General features: G+C 41.1%; 2 protein-coding genes across 2 annotated transcripts; one reads left to right on the top strand and one right to left on the bottom strand.

Moving 5' to 3' along the window:
• Positions 1-156: 156 nt before the first annotated feature.
• Positions 157-5,749, bottom strand: bag4 (BCL2 associated athanogene 4). Its single transcript, XM_031849765.1, has 5 exons — positions 5,451-5,749; positions 4,789-4,908; positions 2,489-2,719; positions 2,016-2,279; positions 157-1,573 (listed from the first exon to the last, which is right to left on the bottom strand). Exons 1-5 carry the CDS (start codon positions 5,532-5,534, stop codon positions 1,118-1,120), a joined length of 1,155 nt encoding a protein of 384 aa, XP_031705625.1. The 5' UTR covers positions 5,535-5,749; the 3' UTR covers positions 157-1,117.
• On the top strand, positions 5,526-8,896 carry lsm1 (LSM1, U6 small nuclear RNA associated). The gene is made up of 5 exons (XM_031849766.1): positions 5,526-5,897; positions 6,185-6,382; positions 6,532-6,600; positions 6,815-6,930; positions 8,350-8,896. Exons 2-5 carry the CDS (start codon positions 6,337-6,339, stop codon positions 8,518-8,520), a joined length of 402 nt encoding a protein of 133 aa, XP_031705626.1. The 5' UTR covers positions 5,526-5,897; positions 6,185-6,336; the 3' UTR covers positions 8,521-8,896.
• Positions 8,897-10,131: the final 1,235 nt, after the last annotated feature.

The raw sequence follows: 10,131 nt of genomic DNA on the forward strand, positions 1-10,131 counted from the left end.
ATATATACACACATATACATATATACACACATATACATATATACACACATATACATATATACACACATATACATATATACACACATATACACATATACACATATACATACATATACACATATACACGTACACACATACATACATATATATACATACACATACACACACACACCATTCAAAAAGGGATAAAAAGAAAACAATTTAACATATTTTCAAGTAATTCTTAAAGTTCCTTATGTCCTATGCATCTGTTATAACAGTAGTTCCTAGAGTAAAATACATGGCATTCATATGTAGGTCTGAATCTAGATCCGCGCTCAGGAAGAAACTTCATCCAAAAGATGGAATAACAAGGAAAGCAATCTTTAGTTATTTATTTTTTTTTTTTTTTACTAATCAACTTTAGGCCCAATTAGGAGCTTTGAGATGTTCGGACTGTATTGAGTGCTCGTCTGACGTTACAGTGCATGCAGGGCTGGGAGCACAATCGAAAAGGAATGCTTTGCACCTATTCCTGCAGAGAAATGGAGAAGTAAGTGACAACGAAGTGTATGGCCTCTATCGGAGGGAGGACAGTATCGTGCAAACAGACTATGAGATGAAAAAAAGATGTAGGATCAGACTGAAGCCAACCCCACAATCCTGACCGACAGCATGAATCTGAATCACAGGTTAAGAGACCACTAACTCAATCATCCTGTGACTCTGCCCTGCATTATGCTGGCGAAGGAATGACATTAAAGAGAAGCGGCGCAAGAGTGTCATGTTGTGTAGCCTGCACAGTCACTCACTGAGGCTGAAAGTCACTTCTGTGTGCAACCATCAGTTTACACTTCTAACACCATCATATCACTTCGACCAGCATAATTGGGCAAAGGTTGATTCCAGGTAGCAATGATTGCTCTGCCTTGGTCTCGGGTCCATGCCACTTATGTATGTCATTGTATATCATGGTGGTGGAAAAAAAAAAACCTTAACACACACACAGAGAGAGAGAGAGAGAGAGAGAGAGAGAGAGAGAGAGAGAGAGAGACTTGACCCTCATTGTGTCCATGGAAGATCTGGAAGAAGAAAACCGCAAGACGTAATGGCCCTCAAACCAGTAAATAAGTCTAGTTCAGAAGGCTTTCTTCTCCAGCTGGTCCAGAATGGCCTGGATCCTCTGTACGGCCTCCTTTCGGGCTTGCCGGACATTCTCCTGTCCCTGAGTCTCCACAGAGTCCAGCACCAGCAGCTCTTTGGTCAGCAGTTCCTCCAGACACCGATAACTCTTGTCTGACTTTTTGCCAACAAACTCATCAACATCCTCGTGAAGCAGTAGCATTCTGGCCATGACCTGTTGGACCTTAGCTAGGCCGTGGCTATCGCTCAGGGGATGAGGTCCAGCATGGCCTGGCGCTGGAGCCCGGGCGGGGGCCGAGGGCGGGGGCTCACCTTGCGAAGGATTAGGCTCGCCTCTCCCGGTTTTGTTGTACATTTGGGGAGGTGAACTTATTTCAGCAGGCTTTCCATTGGGGGGATTTAGGGATGGGGTTGGCCGGGGTTTAGGTCCCACTTGTGGAGCACGTTGCTCCTACAGCAACATAAAACAAAAGATTAAGATATTTCATAATCCTCAAGCTCAATACCATACAAACACACCATTGTATCGCATTGACTTAATCAAATAATCTATGACTATACTGTGGCAAAACATGACATTTTGGTTTCTGAGATCTAATTCTCTAAATGTGGTTTCATTGAGTCACATCAGTGTATTGCAGTTCTACTAAATGTCTGAGCATTAAAAAAACGTAATTCCCAAATATAATTAATTTTCCTAATATCTGTAAGATAATAAAATTCAGATCAAGACATGTGTGACGATCCAGTTTTGAGTGAATCAACTCCTGAGAGAATACTAATTTGAGTGTTTTATTCCGGTCTTATATCGGCCTCTCTTTCCATTTGCATCATAAAAAAAAAAAAATAAATCATAAAAACCACGTTGAGAAACAGTGGATGCCGACTCATACCTTGGGTTGGTACGGTGGAGGAGCACCACTTCCAGTCCCGGGCCATGCTGGAGGATGCGATGGACGGACAGGATTTCCGTAGTGGTTTTGTGGCTGGCCTGTTGGCCATTGCTGCTGTGGGGGGGCATACGCACCAGAGTGCGCCCAACCATCTGCCTGAGGGTTTGGGTGAAGAGCCTGGCCGGTGGGGTATGGGGGGTTTGAAGGCATAGCGTGACCACCTTCACTGTAGTGAGGGTACGCCCCAGGAGGATATCCAGGACCCTGGGGAGTAGAGGCAAGACAGATATATGTAGTATTTCCAAAAGTACCTTCTTTCTTTTGTGTGTGAAAGTAATTTTGGCTCAGAGAAAGTGTTTTATTACTTCTATCACTTTGTATGTTTGTGTAAGTCACAGTCAAAGACAACCAATAGTCATGTTATATTTGGCAAATCCAACATTTGACATAAGTGTGTGTTTAAATGAACTCACCCCTTGACAGTGTGGACCAGGATAGTGATGGTGCTGGTGTTGAGAGTGTGGCTGTCCAGAAGGCCCGCTGCTCTGCTCCGCAGGACAGCCCTGGTTAGGATAAGGACCCGGGGCCGGTCTCTGACTGTCGGCACAGTAGAAAGGGTTGGACGGGTGGAAACCACTTGTTGGATATGGACTCTGCGCTGGGCTGTAGACACCATGGCCATTTGGATAACCTGCAGGCATTACCTACATGGAAAGCACAAGCGGGTCTGAATTATCAGACATACCATTGTCTGGGTGTAAATGTATCATGCTGATGTTACTGTTCCGGCATGACAGCCGACCGTTGGGACAAGGTGAGGGAAAGGTGAAAGCACTTAAGAGACTTAAGGACAACTAGAAAATGCATTTCCTGCTGAAAATGCGTTGAAAGCTGAAATTAATTGTCAAAAAATTGCTGAAAATTAAGAAATGGGAGACTACCCGTCTGAAAAATGTTGAAGCTTGAAAGCATTTAAACTGCACTGCTGAAAACCCTTGTAGTTGAAATGTCTCACTATGGTGTCTGTAGCTGAAAGTATGAAGAAGAAGAAGGCTTTGAAATTTGAAGTTTAACAGGATTTGAAGATTTTCTCCATAGAGATCCCATTCAAAAGAAAATTGCAAAAAGCTTAATTCAAAAAGTTGAAAGATTACAAATATGAAGTCATATCACCCTCTCCTGAAAGAGCTGAACATTTTGATATTCGAACGGTTTCTGTAGCTTAAGAAAATTTCAGAGGTAGTGATATTTGTTGTAGTAGTAGTAGTAGAAGTTGTAGTAGAAGTATTATTAGCAGTAGAAGTATTAGTAGCATTTGAATAAGTACTAGTTGTAGCAGTAGTGATATTTGTAGTAGCAGTAGAAGTTGTAGTCGAAGTATTAGTAATTAGAAGAAGTAGTAGTATCAGTAGTCATAGTAATAGCTGTAGTCGTGGTCGTAGTATTTAATATAACAGTAGCAGTAGTAGTAGAAGTAGTAGCAGTCGTAGTAGTACTAGTAGCAGTCGTACTAATAGCTGTAGTAGTATTAGGACTGGTAGTAGCAGGAATAGCAGTAGTAGCAGTTGTGGTATAAGTAATAATAGTAGTGGTAGTAATATCAGTTGTGGTAGTAATAATATCCAATCTTTCTCATTTGGAGATTGTCCTATGTTTTATCATTTACAGCTTACATGACTGTTGTCCTGCTCTGCCATGTCTTTCCTCGTGTCTCCATATTGTGTCACGGTGTGTGTAAATGTCACTCGAATCAGGAAACTTATCAGAATACTCATATTTGATTGGCTGAGCTGCATCACGTATATCTCTAAATCTTTTATTTTAAAAAAATAAAAGATTTTAAAATGGGGGGGGGGGTCCTCTAAAAGTCTCTAAGACCTGAATGACTGTATGAGATACACAGAGAGAGAGAGGAGTGTATGTGTGTCTGTGTTTATCAACATCACTAATTAGCTTAATCAGAAACACATGTGTCCTTGCAGCCTTTTCATGGAGATAAAACAGGGAAACACCTCTCAAACAAATCATCAAAACTCCCATATATTAACTCCTATATTAATAAATGAGAGGAAGGATGACTTGAGAAACAGATCCTGTAAAAATTGTGTCTGTAGTGTAAAAAATGTGGCTTAACTGGCGATTTAGAAATGGGGTACCGTGTTCTGTGGAAGATGTGTTTGAGGCAAACTTTAACATTGGTCTCTATGGAGCAGAAAGTTGGTTTTCCTCAATTACAGGCTTCTGTGCCAAATGTGTAAATCTGTGGGATTCCACAGTAATTTGTCTACGACGAGGACAATATTAGCTACTTCTACATCCAGAAATTATGCATGAAGAGTAAAGATTGTGGACTTAGTGGCAAAAGACAAATGTTTTTTTTCACACAAATCTCAAGCTGCTCTTCACTCTAGCGGTGACATCACGCACTCTAAGCTGCGCAATACACACCCATTATAAAAGCAGAAAAGAAGTGAAAAAAATCATAAAAGTTAAATTGTTACAGTTCAAAAAGTGTAAAAGATATGAAAAAGCTGAATTATGCCGCAATATATCAGGATTTTCTCAACATTTGAAAGTTAAAATGGTGTCTGTAGCTGAAAGTATGAGGAAGTAGAAGGATTTGAAAGTTGAAAAAGTTTAAGAGGATTTGAAAATGTTCTCCATAGACATCCCATTAGAAATATGAAAAGTCATAGCAGACATGGAATGCTTAACAGCATTCCAACAATGAGTGGATCTAGAAGGGCAGGTTATGTTGCATCGCGAGCTCTACCTGTTGATTGTACTGAGGCTGGACCTCTGATCCCGAGGGGTAGGTGTTTGCATAGTGTCCCGTGGAATGAGACTGGGGATACCAGTAGTGTGAGGGGTAGCCTGGATACTGAGGAGCGTCCTGTGAACACAGAAGACCACACAGGATTGTTATTTTAAGAGAACATCTCTGTCCTCGAGTTGCAGGAGTACTGTTTAAACAAGCCAACAGGAATCTGTAAACCACATGCAGCAACCGGCTAAAGGGTGACAACAATGAATTCACTGCATGCTGAACCCGTTTAGCACAAAAAAGATAAATACTGTAGAGCTAGCCGAAAACAGGCCGAAACAGGTTGAATATATTTCTCAAAACGTGCACGATGTGACACGACTGCAGTAACCTCTAACGTTACCATCAGCAGTGTCGTCACGTCCAGATAAACGAGACAAAGTCGGGCGACAGCTGAACAAGTAGTGTAAGCACTAACTATTACATAATGTCAGCTAGCTCCGTTAGCCGTCCAGCTAGCATGGGCTAGTACCCCGTAACGCCAGCTACCTGGGTAACAATGTTTTCCGTGCAAAGCCAGGTCGTTTTAAGATAACTACGCACGCTCAAACAGCGGCAGAGTCGCAGCGGACAACGGCTGTGGATTTGTCTCAGTGGTGTCCACCACTTACCATGGTGTTATTCCAATTTCCGTTCGTATTTTCCGAGTTGCCAGCCGAGGGCCAGCCGGATTTCTGCATTTGATGAGGGTGCATCAAGCTAAGCGCGTTCCGCGGTAGCCGTCCTGTTAACTGCCATCGTAAAAGACAAACCGTTAACTTAAAACTAACGTTGACGTATCCGAGCCGTCGGGTTAGTCCAAACTGTAAACAACAATACTGCCGTTTCCCCAGAAGTGGCGATTGTCTGAATGGAATCAGGAAATGATGGAATGGCACCAAAGCTTGTGCGATCCTGTCCTGTAGCTTTAACGAAGGGCACGCGCAAAAGTGAAGAGCTCTCACTCTGCTGCTGCTTTACGACACCACGAACCTCTTTACGGAGAGAGGGACGTTTTACTCATGCTGCATACAGATGTGAGATCATGCAGAAGGTCCACCGTCTACTTGTGTTATGATGTAAGATCAAATTTAATTTTAATAATTGTATGGCTACACAAGCGAAAGTGTTGCATTGTTCCGAATCTGTCACTGTCGATCGTATACGATCTTTGGTGTAACCCGTGCGTCAGTTGACGCTATTAGCCAATAGGAAACACGTTATTAAATATCCTATTATTTTTTTATATAAACTACTATTTTAATTTTCAGAAACGATCTGTCTTTGGTGTTACATTTATTTAAATATGTTTTATTTAAGCACCGGTCCTAAAAATATATTGAATTCACATGTATTTGGGTTGCAGCGCCCAAAGGGTTAAGCGACTACAGGAAGTTTATCCCGGGCGTGTATAAAGACGCTTCCTGTACTCCACTTGAAAGACACATATTTTGAAACATTCATGGCTTGACGTTACATTAAGATACACGAAGCAAGTAAAACAAGAAACAGCCCAAGATGAACTACGTACCAGGGACAGCAAGTCTCATAGACGACATCGACAGTAAGTCTGAGGATCCGCTCCTTCGTAGAGAGACATGGTTTGCTGAAAAGAATCGTTTAAAGATGTGGCATCGTGTCTGATACCAACTGGATCCTTCGTGACCGTTCAATGTTGTAATTAAACATGCTTATGTTGGTTGTGTCTTGCAGAGAAGCACCTGGTGTTGCTCCGAGATGGCAGAACACTGATCGGTTACCTGAGAAGCATTGATCAGTTTGGTATACCTCGTTTAATTATCTCCCACTTGTTTTTACTCACAGGGTGCAAAACACAAGCCGAAGCATTTCAGCTGATTGCACAGAGGCTCAATTTAAATGCCCATGCGATTCCCACTATCTGGTGTTTTTATTTAACATTTTAAATGTTATTCTTTCTTTATTATCCTGCACTTTATTTCCTTAACCTGTTTCTTTTGTGTGTCCCCCCCCCCAGCCAATTTAGTTTTTCATCAAACAGTTGAGCGCATCCATGTGGGGAAAAAATTTGGTGACATCCCCAGAGGAATATTCATTGTGAGAGGAGAGAATGTGGTGCTGCTTGGAGAGATAGTAAGTGGGAATATCCTCGTTTTATTTCTCTGTGTGTTTGGTATGTAGCTGAAATGATATGAAGTCTAAGTCAAAACTATGTCATTTACACATAACGTTAAATGTAGAAATGGGTGTTGGAGTGAAGATTCACATAACCATGTGGCCAAGGATCCAAACAAGTTTGAATGGAAACAACAAGGGAACATATGAACCTAGCTTATTAACCCAAAGTAATGTTAATATTTTCATCTTTCTGGGTGGGTTAGTCACTAGGTTACAATCTAAGTGAATGAAACAGCTTGGATGTTTTAATCTGCCCTTTTTTTTTCTTTTTTAGTGTGATAAGATAAGCCTCATTAATTATAACGCAGCTTGTTTTGCAAACAAGGATGCAGATTAAGCTGTGTTGGTACATGGAAAATGGGATGGTGAGATGTGGCTTATGCAGCCTCCTACATGGCCAGTTAAAACTTTGAAAACATATTAATCCATCTGCCATGTTGCTGTATTGTAAAATAACCAAAATAAAAAGCGCCGTAATATATCTGAAACCTACAGAAAAAATGTAACTTGTGCTTAGCCACTTAAACTTCTTATTCAGAACATTAAAGGAAAAGTTTAAGAGACTGAAACATTTATAATATTATATTTTAATCATCATGCATATATGTGAATTTGTGCAGTGACACGTTAAACACGTTACAGGCACATTGCAGTGACCGTATAGGACCGGCCTGAACACAGCTCAAACATGACTCATGAACCCACATTCTGTATCTCCCTCCATAAATATGTGTCATACATTCAGTCAGAAATCTGCATTTTGACAGCAGCACAGCCTCTACAGCAGCTGTACAGCATGAAGCGAGTATAGCAGTTCATGTAATCAACAAACGATAGATGCAAAGAAGTTATGGGCATCATAGTGCATGGTTTTGTAATCACATTTTAATTTTTATCAGACACAAGGCATCCAAACACTATTGTCAGGCTCACTGCTCCACATCTTTTGTGGTGGGAGAGGTTTGCGGTAGCCAGATAATTACACTTTCATTTTGTTATTCATTTATCACTCACTGTTAATCAATTTATGTTTTCATTGCTGGAAAAAAGGGAGTTGTGAGTGGAGATTGAGTCTGCATTCAGGCTGGGTTTGTGGTTGAGTAAAGATGCATTTTCAGATATAGTGTCTCTTTAATATAGTGTCTTTTCAGATGTAGGTCTATCTGGTGAGGGATTGGATGATTATGTTTGGCTAACAGTGGCAACTCCAAATCAGCAGGAACATATTTACATGCAGAATGTTAAAGGTTCCTGTGCTAAGCTTTCATCTGAAGTTGTTATGGGAGGAAAGAGTGAACAGTTTGCTGATGTACAAAATGTGTGCGTTTTGTCACAAGTCTGGTGACCGATGAAATGCTGTCCCTGTCTCTGTAGGATGTGGAAAAGCCCTGCGACACAGTCCTGCAGCAGGTCTCCATTGAAGAGATTCTGGAGGAGCAACGGTTGCAGCAGCAAGCCAAACAGGAGACGGACAAAGTCAAAATGCAGGCCCTGAAGGACAGAGGCCTCGCCATCCCCAAAGCGGATAACTTGGATGAATACTAACCTTGATTCCATGAGCCTCTTTCTCAGTTTGTATCAGACTGATAAGTTTGACTTTGAGGTTTTTTTTTTGTTTTTTTTTGTTCAAGGCTGCATCATGCTGGGCCTGTATACTGTAGTGTACTGTATGAATTTCATTTGGAGAAAAAAAATGTGATGCTCATTTGTTCAGATCCTTACAGCAAAATGAAAGAATTGTGTTTATGTAAGATCACTCTGTCTGCAATTTAGCAATTATTTTACAGCAGCACTTTCTATTTTGTCAGTGATATGTCGAGCCTTTTTATTTGGAGATATGTGGGCCTGCTATTGACAAAAACTACGTGCTATGCTCCAATAAAGAGTTTAGTTTTTCATTATGGAAGGCAAGCTTGGAAAATTGTGTCATATACCATCTGACCATGTTGCCCATTCTGTTTTGTTGAATGTGATGCATTAGTAAGGCATTACGTGCTGAAATACAGTATTTGGGGACGATTGCAGCCAGTTCCCTATTGGTCCTGTGTGATGGCGCCACAATGTGACCATGCAGACCACGTCGCACGCTGCAATGTGACATCCAACCCATACAGTCTATGAATCAAACGTGCGACCCGTGCATTTGTTATGCCTCCAAGGAGAGGGCATAATTGATTAATTCAATGTAGACATGCGTCATATCAGTGCATCAAACTACCGCGTATGTTCTGTTTATAAAGATAAGAGCGCGTCCGGAGAAGTCGATCCTATCTGCCATCATCGGTCAATAACCAGCCTGTTAATCGGTTGGAAGAACAGGGCGAGTTAAGATCGCCCTTTTGCAGTGGTTGAAGCTACGGGCAGATAGGCGCTACTGGGTGTTATGAACTCTTTAAGTCTTTAATTTTTTATATTTTACAGGGAACACCACAGCAGCCTGCATGCACAAAAAAAATAAAGTGTTTCCAGAAAAATGTCAAGGTGTGTGCAGTTAAAACATGAATACCGGTCAACCTTCAAAGTAAAAGTCCTTACAATTACAGGAAGCATTACAGGGGCATACATTAATCAGGAGAGCAAATATTGAACAGTGTAAACATGCAAGGGACACAAAGTGTCTTTATTGCCCTGCCACTGGTAATAACCCATAGGTTACATCATGTAGGCCTACATATACTGCTTTTAGGTGCTGTGGAGATGATGCAAGATATGAGCCTCCCAACTCAAATATAAAATTGTCATACAATATATACGATAATACAGGTTGCATATAGAAACTTTTGGAATCCTATAATTTGGATCCTACTCTCTCAAGTGCTACCAATACGACATGAAGACACAGACTTACTGACCTGAATATGACAAACAAGTGTTGTTGAAATAGAAACTTGCATCCGTATGAACCAATTCAATCATGGCTCATGTCATTGATCTCAGCAGTGTGCAGAGCCACTGTACAAGTAACAGGATAACATTCTTTGACAGGGGCCCCGAAACAACAAGGGGCATTGATGCATAACGCAATGTATCCATCATATTATGTAGTAAATTATGAAGAAGTTCTACCACCAGAGGGTGCCCTTATTCCCACTCAATCTTCACTACTACAGTCATTTGCGGATTTTACTCCCATTTGTGTCATTACAGTAGAGACAA

The sequence above is a fragment of the Anarrhichthys ocellatus genome, unplaced genomic scaffold, assembly GCF_004355925.1.
Source record: "Anarrhichthys ocellatus isolate YVR2014 unplaced genomic scaffold, GSC_Weel_1.0 scaffold9, whole genome shotgun sequence".
Taxonomy (NCBI): domain Eukaryota; kingdom Metazoa; phylum Chordata; class Actinopteri; order Perciformes; family Anarhichadidae; genus Anarrhichthys; species Anarrhichthys ocellatus.